Source organism: Lineus longissimus, chromosome 4, assembly GCF_910592395.1.
Source record: "Lineus longissimus chromosome 4, tnLinLong1.2, whole genome shotgun sequence".
Classification (NCBI taxonomy): domain Eukaryota; kingdom Metazoa; phylum Nemertea; class Pilidiophora; order Heteronemertea; family Lineidae; genus Lineus; species Lineus longissimus.
In genome coordinates this window covers 13,226,413-13,240,021 of record NC_088311.1, presented here as the reverse complement: position 1 = coordinate 13,240,021, position 13,609 = coordinate 13,226,413, and the positions used below count along the sequence as shown (strand labels likewise).

The following is a 13,609-nucleotide window of genomic DNA, read 5'->3' as shown; positions in this document are numbered from 1 at the left end:
ACATATCGGTCCACCGATTGGGAACTTTACTTGGTATTTTTCAGATATTTCCTGTGCAAGCTTTAGAGTAGCAGGTCTGGTGGCAAGACAGGCTTTTTTAGATCGAAAATCAACTCTTGAATGTTCTGGATGTTGGCAAATTGCTGGACTTTTCCAATAGATACCAAACGAAAATCTGTGATGGGCACAAATGAACTTGTCAGCGAAGAGATCTCTGCCTGCACGGTTTTCAATAAGTGTTTTTTCATTTAACTCGATGTTGTCTGTTACTGTCAGTCCAAGATTCCTGATGTGATTGTTCACATCAGCATTCAAGTCCGCCACCTGACAAATACCAGTCTTGCGACTCTTTTTGTGAGCCCCACAGTTTTGAAGATCCGAGAAAAAACAGCAGTTCTCATACTCTGTCTCTGAGACTGATGAGGCCATCTTCAAAGCAGCAAACTAAAGGAAAGGGAAGAACTGCAAAAGTATTGTGTAGGCGGGTCGGTTCTCAAGGCAAGATCATTTGGTGAACAGGGTGTGGCCTTGTCCACTTTAGCATGCAGTTTGTTTGATGCATGCATGCATGCACTGTGTGTTCAACATTTGCCACACCCATCTCACATTTTATGATCTTTTATAGTTTAAAGCCCCGAGATTAAAAAATTGCATGTCTTACAAAATTATATCAGTCTTGTCTATTACATATTGCCATCATCATACTTACAAAATGCAGGATGTGTTTGATTAAAACAGATTTTTTTAAATGTCATGCCACATGGCAATGTCTTGTCATGCTTGATTGATGTCTTAGACAGGAAGGACACATATTGGTGAATGGCTAAACCAACATTGAATTCACAGATCATACTGTTTTTGAACTGACTTTTGTCTTGTCTGGCACACTTTTTAAATTGAATAGATTGCTGATTAGAACTGAAATAAGTTTTAGCTTTGATTCAGTGAAAATGTACTCCAAATTTGATCGAAATCAAATAATTGGTTTGAAAGATACAATTCCACTAAAACTGGTACTTTTGCTTTATAGTTCCAATATTGCCACCAAATGGCAGCCTACAACAAAAGTGGCTTGCTGCATTCCACAGAAACTTTAATAACACCTTTCTCAGTGCAAAAGGAGCTAATCCTGTAAGTTTTATGAATATCGGAGAAAGTTTACAAAATTCCATTTTCAGCCTTTTCGCGTAGTGACCCGACAAAAAACGGTGCAAAAAGGGTTGATACGCAAACCAGCCATGAAACCCTCCTAACCACTGGTACTAGAGATGCTGGGTGACTAGTTGAGCTATGTTTGATCAGTTTTGACTTAGGGCTCATGGAGAACTTGCTGTGCGAAAAGGTGGTAATTTCACCTTTCGGCGACAAAAAGCGCCCCCTATACTTGTGCGCCCAAAGTCAGCCGCCGTAAATTTCCTTTAAATCAAAGCAGTAGGTGCTAATGTATCATAATACGCATGAAACACCCTGGCTGACTTAGGGCGCAAACCACACAACCTCTCTGAAGGTGTGTGTAATTTCGAAATGTCGCGTTTTGCAGCGCCACCTATGGGCTGCGCCCAATGTCAGCCGCCAAAATTTTCACATTTTCTGAAAGTCAATACCCAATAGACTTACACGCATGAAAATCTCTGTGGCTCACTAAGGGCGCACAGAAATACCAGCATTTGAAAACCACATTTTGGTTATTTTGCCATTTAGGCCCATTTTGACCCCAATATTCCAGGGGCCCCTAAAAAAAAAGTGGACCCTATTGAGGATAGAAAATGTGATTTCCGTCCGTTATTAACATATATCTACCAATAAAAAAATTTAGGAACAAATCTGAGAGGGTCATGAATCACCACCTGCCTGACTCTTATAAAAACTGGCTCTTAACTGTAAATATCAACTGTAAAATAACAATTAATATTCAAATATTGTTGTTGAATGAGATTTTTTGAATGATCTCACCTCAATTGAGTATGCAGTCGTTAAAGTACCATGTCCAAAACACTGGCTTTCACTGACACAGGTTTTTCTCTGATTGTTCACACACACCGGCTCCATAGACAGATGTTCAATGTTAACACATGTTTTTTTGTGGCAGCGGTGAGATACATGCATATATCGGGATTAAATTTCAGGTCGTTGGCAATACAAGAAATATAATAGTGTAGTCGATGAGCCCTCAGCTGGTACTTCTTGCCACGAATAGATATATTCAGTGTGCCGTACCCTTTCGTCGTTTTAGACCCCTTCCAGAGACAAGACCACAATTGATTTTTTAAGCCTTTTAGCAGTTAAATTGTCAATGTTTGACCGCGACGCATCAAAGAACGCGTGGTGTTGTGAATCTGAAATTTAGATTATGTTATTCCGGACAGTCGGGCAAGTAAATGGTGAAAAATAAAATGGTGATTGACCACGGAAATTTTTTTTTAATCGACAAATTAGACAGACTTTGATATTTCCACTCTTTTCAGCCAACTGGCAGAAAAAACTCAAAACACGCCCCCTATTACCCAATTAGCAAAATTCGAAATTAATTTTTTCATCAAATAATTTCTTTATATCTGTAGACTTGCCACAACAAATATATTTTCAATACCTCTCCAAATATGTACTTGAGAGTAAAAAACATGCACTCGTCTAATAGATAGGCCTGGACCCTCCAACCTATGAATATTCATTAGTGGTCTTGTCTCTCCATATAGTGCAGCCAAGGGGGTCGCCCTCTTGGATATTAATAGAAATTCTTTGTCTGATGGTTTCCAATTCCACATCAGAGAGAGCCAGAGTATAGAACAAAGACATATTGGCTGAAATAAATCACCTTGATTAAATGTAACTCGACATACTATACCGTTCCAACTTTACCTGCCCGCCAAGTTTCTACCCAGTTCATCGACATGAAGCCCCCCTGGCAACGAGTTCGTGTTGACCTCTCTGTGTTCAAATATCAAACTGAACCCAAATAAAGAAGATTTTGTCCTGAAAAACCTCCAATTGATGCTCAGGGATGTTCAAAGTGCATGAATTGCATATTGGAACAACCAATAAAATAAATCTAGAACCAGTAACAACCTGTTATACTAGGGTGTTCAGGTCAAAATAGACCATTACATATATAAATATTATTGCAGGCTATAATTCAAGTATCAGCTATTATAAGCATTATGGCTTTTACAGAATGGAAAAATTCCTGTTCAGTCCAAAGTTATAGGCATTTGAACTTAGCAAGATTGGGACATTTTGACCAAGGGCTCCAAAGGGAAAATGCCTTACAGGGTCAAAGGTCAAATGGTTTCCAACATGGCTGCCGAGGTGAGAAAATGATCAGTATTTTAGCTGTAGGAATCTTATTCATGAATATTTTTCAGCAAAATTTATAGAACGGAGTCATATTATGATGTCCGTCCTAACAAATCCAAAATGGCCGCCAAAATCCAAGATGGCTACCAATAATCCAAGATGGCCACCAAAACTATGCAACTTGGCAACCTTTTCTGCAGCTCCGACTCCCATTGCAAGCCAAAGGAGTAGTAAAACTTGACGATTACGGATCTTCGGGTTGGAATTCAATATGGTGGCATTCCAAGATGGCCGCCAAGGACAAATATTGGAATATAGCTGCTTGTAAAAAGGATGTTGGCAGATATCATTTAAGTTTCTTAAACTAAGACACTGGTATGATATGCAGCTCGAGGTCAGTCAATCTTTATCCCCTTTGATGCAACCGCCATCAGGCGGCCATGTTGAAACCAATATGGCCACCATTGAAACCAAGATGGCCGTCAAACTCTGCCAACACCATTAATATTCTAACCAGGCTTGTAATATATCAAAATGATCGGATGAGAGTAAGGACGCCAATCGACTGTTTGAAATGTGGCTAATAACAGACACAGAAAGACTAGAAGCGTTATAAATCTAGTTCATACATTATTATTCAACTCATTTGCAAATTACAGATGAAAGTAACAGATAATACATCTCAACAAGTACCATCGATTCGAATGTATTCGCTGCTTGACAACCACAATCCCTCTATCTGCTGAATCTGCCTCAATTCTCTTCATCCAGCCAGATCTGAAAATAAAGAATAATACCTCAAAATAAAGAATAATATCTCAGTCGGTATTGGTACTTTCAATTATATCATTTATGTCAATGAGACATCTCCCCCAAGGCTTTATTGGTTCAGAGTTACAGATGGTGCTATAGTACACACAGCTATAGCCAAACATGGCCTGGTCACTCACAGAAGCTGTCACTAAAACCATGCAATGCTGAATGCATGAACCAGGAAATGAAAAGAAAAACATTGATATTTTCACCAAACTACCCAACAAAACCTTTACATACAGAGCATTCGAGTCTCAGGACTGTCAAGAACAACATTAGTCAACTGTCACGAGATAACAAGAATGAAAACATTGTCAAAATATACAATAAACCTACCCAAACTGACTGAAATCAGCTGATTTTCTAATGCTAATTTAATTGGAAAAGTGCCCGGATGTTACGAAAATTGGGCATGCGCCACCATCGGCCAAGTTGGAACTACAAAATAAATTATAAATTCTTGATTCCGCTGGAGATGTCAAATTATTTTCATCAAAACGGAGGTTTATACTTACAATTACCACTAAATCTGTATAGATATCATTTCTATGAGATTTCAGAAGGGATAGTTAGGTGTTGTTTAGGAGTGTCAAATCTTGAAAATGCCTAAAATCGGTAAATATTGACGGAATTTCATCCGGTTTTGGACGAACAGCAAGAGTTTCAGCAGTAGAGTTCATTTCCGGATAGATAATTTACATAGGTCACGTGCCCTTTTGCGGAAAAGGCGCCAAAGATTTGACGAGCAAGTGACAGCAGGCCACGCCCCCGTGCCATCCTCATTAGCATAACGTTATGGCGGACGTGATGATCGCCACGGCGGCCCAAGTTGTGCGTAATTTCTAATTTCTCCCCAAATACTCGATGAATTTCATTGAAATTTGAGAGAATGAAAGATTAGATACCTGTACCTTGGGTCAAGGAGGATACCGCGGTGACGTCACGGCTTTTCCAAGATGGCGCTGCATATTGTAAACAAACTCGATCCACGGCCAAGGGAAAATCAAGTCATCAAACAAAGTTAGATTTTTCGCATCAAATCAGAGTTATTAGTACTTTTCTGCTATGAAATAAGTCTTCAGACAATAAGCTATCATTTGAATAATGAAAAGTGCTGTTTTGATGGGGAAAAATAGTTTTTTTTTAACCAAATAGCCGGGCACCGATCTTCCAAAATTAGCGATGGTTTAAAACAGTCTCCCAGATATGGGGCAATCTCTTCATTATCATAATGGGATTTGGAGGCATGTTTACAGATTTTACAAGTTCGAGACCTGTGGGACCTAAAACTCGCATAGATCCCCATAGATCCCCTCTATTTGTCGAGTTAGCGCCCCTGTAAGATCATGCATTTTCGGACACTAGAACGAAATCTTCCTGCGGATATCGCGGTTTCGGTGATGATTTAAGGAGAAATTGACTGTTCTTAGAGTTGTATGGGACAGAAATGAGTTCATACTTCATGAATACATGAATATATTATGATATGGGCGGGCTTCTAAGTCAAAACAATAACAAACTCAACTGCATCTCTACTGTATATTGCGTAGTGCATTGCCTAGTGTATTTCGTAGTGTATTTTAGCGGAGACATTATTTCCGCACTTTGGCCACGCCAAACGTCTTTTTTATTCGTGGAAGTTAATCTGCTCTGTAAATTTTATTTTACACAGGAAGAATCCATACTAGGTATTGCAATATTTCATGTCTATTGGTGTTTTTGTGTACAGGAGCGCACCAGACAGTGAGACGTGGAGATGTGTTCAGTGCTGCTGCTGTCAGTAGACTGAATCTGATTGGCCATAGCGATCAGTAATATGGGTCGGGATCACGTGATGTGACGTCACCGCGGTATCCTCCTTGACCTTGGGTCTTCCTGGTTTCTTCATAAATCATCGATAAGACACCGAAATTAACCGATCTTCAAGAGGTGTGAAAAGTTTTTTTCGTCATTTTTTGTGTGTGACGCGAAAATGCGCTTACGGAACGTCGAAAGTCACGTGACCTGAACACCCTAGTTATACGAAAGTTTTATTGAAAGAAAATTGAAAATACAAGCTAAAAATAGTTTTTCTAAAGGTATCCCCATTTGCTTTGTTTCGACTCAGTGCACAATCATCAAGTTCAATTCTCATTGGCTGATACAATGTTTATCTATGATGTCATCAGTATCACAACCAATAGGAATGTCATTAACACAACATCAGACCACTGTTGAAACGACCACCTGTTGGATCATTCCCAAGATGAAGCACAGGAAGAAGGCTTACTGGACTTTGCGCAACGAAACGAAACGAGGGAAATGGGGGAGCGACCATTATGTTGTACCCCGGTACGTCAAGTTCGATACATGGTGTCAGTCACCAGTATGGATGTGTTTTCCATTATGAATATGTGTTTTTAAAAATCAAAATCATGAATTTCCTTTCCATTAGAAGAAAACGATGACGACGTTTCAGTTTAGGAGCCTAAGTTTGGTGGTCCCAATGGCCAAATTAACCCCTCGTTGGCTGAAAAGTCGATTCATCGGTCACACTCACAAATGGTCGAAAATGACCCCCAAAACTTCAGACTCCCAACCTCGTAATTATCACGGTCAGCCCACAACAAAATTTCTATGGTTTGAAGATCTTACCCCGGGCTGTATTATCTGCCGGAAATTGATTTTCATCGGCACGTCTGGGAAAAATCTATGGGGCGCTAAAGTTGACCAATTCAACTTTTTAATGCATTAGCAATTTGATAATAAATGTAGTGTGTACCCGCAACCGCTTGAGGTCTGGACTTAAAACCTTGTTTACAAACTCACACCAAATTTCGTTTCAAAATTATTCTTTGTTTGGCACCAGGGGGCGTAATGCAAAAAAAACATGAAACAGACGATGCGCGTAATGTCTCGCTGTCTCAGCAAGCGAATAGTTGTGATCGTTGGTTTTTGATACGAATGGTTTCCTGTATGCCCGTCACAAGCCGCTGTCTGAATATGGTGTGAACCTGTTTACCGTTCAATGCTGCTCCCTGTGACGCTGTACCCGCAAATGTTCACTGAAAAAAATGCTGATAATGACTTACACGGCTTGTTCGCATCGTAAACATAGTAGTACCCGGGTTAACTGCCTTTGCGCTTGGCCTAATTTTACAACGATTACTCCCCATGTAACCACGATCTAGGATGGACAGGCTGTGTATTATGAATACGAAAAGTCACCCAGGGACCCGTTGCGTAGAATACTTTTTTGGCGAAATATTGCGCAAAGTCCAGTAAGCCCAGGAAGAATAGACAGAAAAAGGGCTCCATTGCCTGCACTTACTTTGGCCGCGCATGAATACAAAAAAACCTCCCTAATGAGACCTATGCACGCCAGATCCTGCAAATATGCACATACACGAGATAGCTTGGGTTTTTCCCAAGAATACCACGTGATCACGAACTTCTGACCAATCAGCGTCCTCCTCCTCGAAAATGATCGACGAAAGTTCAATGGAGTCTTTCAGAAAGTTCGGGACGTGCAGTTTTTTTTCGATCAGAATGAATTGTCACATCCGACGACCACCGAAAACTGCATCAAATTCGTCAACAAACCACTCAAATGGAAGCCTAAATCTAGCGGATCTCAAAAGTTAGGAAGCTCACAAGATCACATTTGACATTCGTCAAAAAAACGAACTTTTCTGTTGTTTGACTCACGCGGTCCACAGTCACTCAGCACAATGCATTGCGTTTTTGCTGGATACGCGCACTGAAAAAAATCGAAAGACGGCGTGTTCTCGGTCGTTATATCCTAATACTATCGAATAGAGTCCCGGTTTACGGCACCATGTAATATTCCTTTGAATCCTGCTGTATGAAATACTCATATAAGTCTTCTGGTTCAATTTGAATTACTTTATTCTGATATATGACAACATAGTCTACCTGCTGGAACTGCTCACACGTTCTCCTGTCCCGGATGTCCGGGGTCTCCCAACGTCATCCAAGGGAGTCTGGGCCTGCTCTATTTTAAAAGCTAAAATGCATTACACTCCGTACTCGCACCAAATTCGCCTGTTCACTGTTGGACGACTGTGGTTATTTCATATTGGATCTTACCGGTATTCATATTTGTAACCATGGTAACCCTTACCAGAGGCGTGTCCAAGGGGAGGAGGATACTTGTGGCTCTGGATTTTCGAGGATGTGTTGGTAATGGGTATTGAGACGATCAAGTGCCATGCAGGCCAACGATGAATCTAAATTCTAAAATACCTTGGTGCCGTAAAGTCAACTTTTAAATGGAAAATGCATATGCCTAAGCCTCGTTCTGAGAGCGGAGTGTTTTGGACACGCAACCAGATGCTCTACCAAAGTTCCCTCGGGTTGCACTAAAATGTGGAAACCATGCACACGTCACGTCAATGGAATTTCAGCTCACTTCAGAAGTTTGAGGCTCTCAAAACACTGCTTCAAACACAAATCAGCCAAGGAAGCATCAACCACCCTAAGTTTTTTAATGAGCACTACACATATTTGCCGAGAAAAACGCTCCAAATAGCCCATTTGCGCGGATTTTAGCATCACTTGAGCGAGCCGATGCGGACTTCCTATGCGCGCTGTACAAAATGTACATGTCTCATTTTCTGTAACGTTGCGTCACGACTCAGCTATAGGATGAGCAATCTGATCCAGGACCTCGAAGAAGTGGATTTCCGGATGAACGATGAGGACAGGACACCAATGTGTGTGCATGGGGATCCTGCATATCCCCTAAGAGATCAATTGATTGGGCGATTTAGGGGAGCTGTGCTGACTGATGACCAGAAGAGATTCAATAAACGAATGAGTTCGGTGAGAGAGAGCGTCGAATGGCAATTTGGCAAGATAGTCAAAGATTTTGCCTTCCTTGACTTCGAGAAAAATTTAAAACTCTATCTTCAACCTGTTGGGAAATTGTATATAGTGGGGACGTTGCTGGCGAACTGTCATACATGCATATATGGATCCCAAACTGGACTCTTCTTTGGTATGGAGCCACCTCCACTAGAAGACTACTTGTCTCTTCAATAGGGCTACTTCATCATAGTAGGAGGGTACGAAGAACAGGAGCCTCTTCATTTGAAGAAACCTCTTTATCCAACTTATTTCATTTAACAGTTATGAAATTGGAATCTTGACTTGAGGTCCTTCAGTTCCTTGAAATTATGGGTGTCTCCTTACTTTGCCCAATATCCACTGATATCTCTAGGCAGGCTTATCAATTTGTTGTTGTCAAATGTAGCCAAGGATCAGTTATTTCATTTTACATGTATATGTAATTCAAACTCTCACTGCAGTGCCTCCTACCACGTTGCTGGGGTGGAGCTAAAATTTCGTCCAAACCCTCGCCTGTCGGCTCGGGTTTGGACTGTATTTTAGCTCCACCCTCGAGTGTCTTGGTAACTCAACCAAGGTCCTCCGCCTCGGGTTCAATTCCTTAAGCTAAAAAAATGGGCGGTGCTTAGAATTGGTAAAGGTCATCCATATTATGTTTATAGCATGGAATTACCAATAAGGTATAGCAAATAGTTTTTCTAATTGAATATAACCTTTTTGCCTAATTTTCCGCGTTTTTAGCCCTTTTTTAGGCGTTTTCGCCAAAAATAATTGAAAAATTACTTCTGCCCAAAATAATAATATGTTATGTATTATTTTGCATTCATTAAGTAGACATGCATAGGTATATGATAAATGAAGTAAAAACACTTTGCCTACATTCCACTTCTTTCTTCATTCTTTTGCCTTTTTATGGGTTATAGTAATCCATAAGTTTCGATTTCCGAGGATCTGCAATATTATGCATGCAAAATGCACGTGAACAGAACCGCGAAATCTGTATGAAGCAGACGACCTATCGACCTGTGCTGCCGTCTGGGCTTAGCTAAAGATACCAACGATCGTTAGAAACCGTTGCCAGGGGCGTGGGTTTACCCGTTCGAGAGCTGGAATAGTTTGACGGGTAGGCCTACCACGTGTGCGGCTATAGCCGTCCGCCACTTGGGCTGGAAGAAGTTGCCCTTAATGCAGCTATCAAGTTGATCCCGGACCCCCCCCCCCCTCCTCAGGCATCGTCGTTCACTCGACGCCATAATTCGTCGAGTCCCCGTGTTCTAGATTGTATCCTTTGGTCGAATCCTTGACAAGCAGTTTTTCTGCGACAGGCGTGTTGGCGCGAGTGACTCGAAAACTGAAAAAGAACTAACGCGAGTGCCCGATCCTATCGGCGCATCGCGATATCAGTTCTCCGTGGATTTGCTGACGTCTGACTGCCGAGTGGCCCGACATCGGGACATGTGCGAGCGCAAGCATGATGGAGGACCAGGGTGCTAACGGAGTAGGGGCTGTCAGGTGAATATGCCCGATTTGTAATCATCGTATTGTGTGAAAGTAGCCAGTTATTGTACATTTTGCAACTTCGAGAGTTTATGATTCGTTTGCCTTTTGCTGGGTTTATCTCCGCAACAGTTAGGTTGGAAAACAGTCCGAAGAACATCGCAGTTGGATTTTGTCCAAGAATAGATTTTCCGACTACAACGATACATGCATGCTACCTATGCATCTGATTGTCGGACTAATACACACCATGTGTCATGTATGTTAATAGGCTACACTGTAACACATTATATGCTAGGCCTATTGTCAGATGCTGCGACTGTGCTCCATCATGGAGGTATAAATAATCTTATTTACTAGCATTATACCCGTGGCGCAGGCAGGTTCAAATGGGCTATATCTTGAATAGATTGAATTGCAATGAAAATCTAATGCAATATCAAAGGAGCAATATTGAAGAGGCAAATTAAACCAACCATTTGTCCACAGACTCGGACCTAGCTGTGGCGTGCTGTATGTGTGCATAAAAAGTGTATCAATTGGTCCGATAGAGATGATGAGGCAATGTCAATATGCCTCGTTCCTCAGTCAGCAATATGCCCCTTTTTATACGGAGAAGAGGGAGAACTCAGATAGGCCTTCACATGTCGGCTTCCAAATGTCTCGGGCAAGGCACTTAGTCGAAAGGCAAGCTAGAAGTTCAGCATCGTGAGCAGCTCCTTGATAAGGCTATGCCAAGTTCAGAGTGCCTCTTCAGATACATCAAGTATTGAAAGCTGTGGTGAGCACATAAACAGACCATGGTCGGCCTTCATTTGAAAATTCCTTCATAATCAAGGGCTAGCTCTGACTAAAACAGCACCCATAAACAATAGACCATCAATTTGACCCCAGCTCCTAACTGCGGGAAAACCCAAGTCCAGCAACCAATGTACCAAAAATACATTTTTGTTTACATTTGAACTGCACACATGCGTTTGTTTACAATTTCATTTCCCGCGAAATCGTGGATTGAAAATAACATTAACCTGGGTTCAGCAGGTCAGCAGGTATACCGGCTGTTCCAATCATCCCCCTACAGCCAGCTGTTCAAAAGGTAATGTTATTCACCCCAGAGGGAGTGCAGATAATTGATTAAGCCCCTGCATAATTTAACAGCAATGGCTTGGCTTCTGTAAGTGGTAAGGAGAATTGACAGTGTCCGATTAAAAATCCCTCATTACTGCTCCGCTGAAGTATATTTTTGAACAAAACCAAGACGTTGCATCAGGGTAAGGTGTCACCACAATTCATGCAAAATTTCAAGGCAATCCAACGCCTCTAAGTGTGACTTTATTCGTCCCCCTTCCAGTATTATTATATAGATACCTCCATGGCTCCATCGACTCCCAATATGAGTTGAAGTGATAATTTGTTTTTGAGAAGGAGACCATGGCAGTATCTAATGGTAATACATGTAGATGAATTTAAGTCGATATAAAGTGTTATTGTTAAGCATGTGAATGCCACCTCGCTCGAGAAGAATATTGCAAGCAGCGGTGATAAACCGGAAAACGGTTACAAAACCGAATGATGATGATGATGATGATGATGATATGGCTGCCGGGCAATATGTCATCAATCGCATGAAAAGCTTCTACTATAAGGCCATGGGAATTATTAATCCTGTTTACCGTCCACTTCCCGCATGGGTTCTGAGCGAACATGAAATATTTTCGTTATTTTAAAAAAAATCTATTTATTTTATTGTTGCCATCATTTTTTTATTTAAATAATCTTTCCAGTGGTTCATCTTTACCTTAAATGATTGAAAAACACAATAAAAACTTGGCAGGGTTTGGCTCTTCATCATAATAATGACATTTTTTCAATGCCTCATGTTGATGACCGACCTGATTTCCATTTACTGGAACTTGCTGAATCGTGTGTTTTGACCAGTAAATCAGACTGTAAACCGATAATGAATAATGAAAAATGAAAAAAAGCCTCATCATCTTTTTAAATCTCACGGACGGTAAACAGGATTAATCATTCCCATGGCCTAATAGTAATACATATGTGGTACTATATGATCAATTCTCATTTCTTCAGGCTTCCTTTTAAAATCTCTTATGGAGGGTGTCGAAAGGCGGCAATTGCTGATTCATTTGACGATTTACTTAAAAAAGGTATGATTCCTCATTATCCACAAACGTCAATTCAATTTTTCAGCAGCGTCTGTCAAGATGTCAGATTGTGTTGTTTTTACCTCAGTCCAGACACCCCCAAGATTTGTTGCCTGTCATGTAATGCATTTATTGCAGTAAAGTAGAAAGTAGCTCCTCAATCAGAAATGGGTCATACACTAGCGGCCTCTAGTAAATTGCCCACCAGACTTCCAGTTTCGGGGCATATATGCTTCACTCTGTGATGCTTTTGTTCTCAGTTTCTGTTCAGCTGGGATCCTTCAGTCATCCTTTTTGTTTTACATGCACACGGTGGTGATTTCACCTATCATTAATCTGCTGTTGTTGGTTTTTTTACAGCATGCGAGAAATTTGATGTCAGCAATGGGAAGATACACCTTGAAGAAGATCACACAGAAATTGATGAGGACTACTTCACCTTTTTGTCACTACATCAGGTCCTTGAGCTTGAGGTTGAGAATGTAGACAGTCCAAATCCAAGTCAGAAAGACACTTTGCCACTTGCACGCAGAGCCTCTGTAATCACAGAACCATCTGATTTTGATGTTGAAGAAGTTCAAAAAGGTTAGTAGGCAAAATAGGCCCAAAGGTCATGGGCACTTGGTGTAATATTCTGACATGAAATTACTGTCAGCTGAATTTTTGCATACAATGAGGCATTTTAATCCATATCCATTGATTTTACATAATGACGGATAAAGAGTGTGAAACATGTTTAAAATGGCATCAGCTGTAAACCTACTTATTCGATAATTGGTGTTCATGTCTCAGCTATTCCCTTGAAACCAAGAAGATTTTAAGAAACTCATCCCTTACAAACATATTATCGCCCGTCAAGCGCATTGAAAGTTGAAATTCATGATTTTCAATAATTAATAAGGGGCCATCTGGGGGCAACACAGAACCATCTTGTATCTATTTTGTCTGGAATAAATCATTATTGGCATCCTAGAATCCAATTGGTACCCTAA

At 40.8% G+C, this 13,609-nt stretch overlaps 1 protein-coding gene across 1 annotated transcript in view; it reads left to right on the top strand.

The window, feature by feature from the left end:
• The first annotated feature begins 10,411 nt into the window (after positions 1–10,411).
• Positions 10,412–13,609, top strand: part of LOC135486560 (uncharacterized) — a 28,386-nt gene continuing 25,188 nt past the window's right edge. The window contains exons 1-3 of the mRNA XM_064769430.1: positions 10,412–10,467; positions 12,544–12,620; positions 12,978–13,202. Coding sequence (XP_064625500.1) covers positions 10,427–10,467; positions 12,544–12,620; positions 12,978–13,202 — 343 coding nt within the window. The 5' untranslated portion in view covers positions 10,412–10,426. The remainder of the gene's footprint in view (positions 10,468–12,543; positions 12,621–12,977; positions 13,203–13,609) is intronic.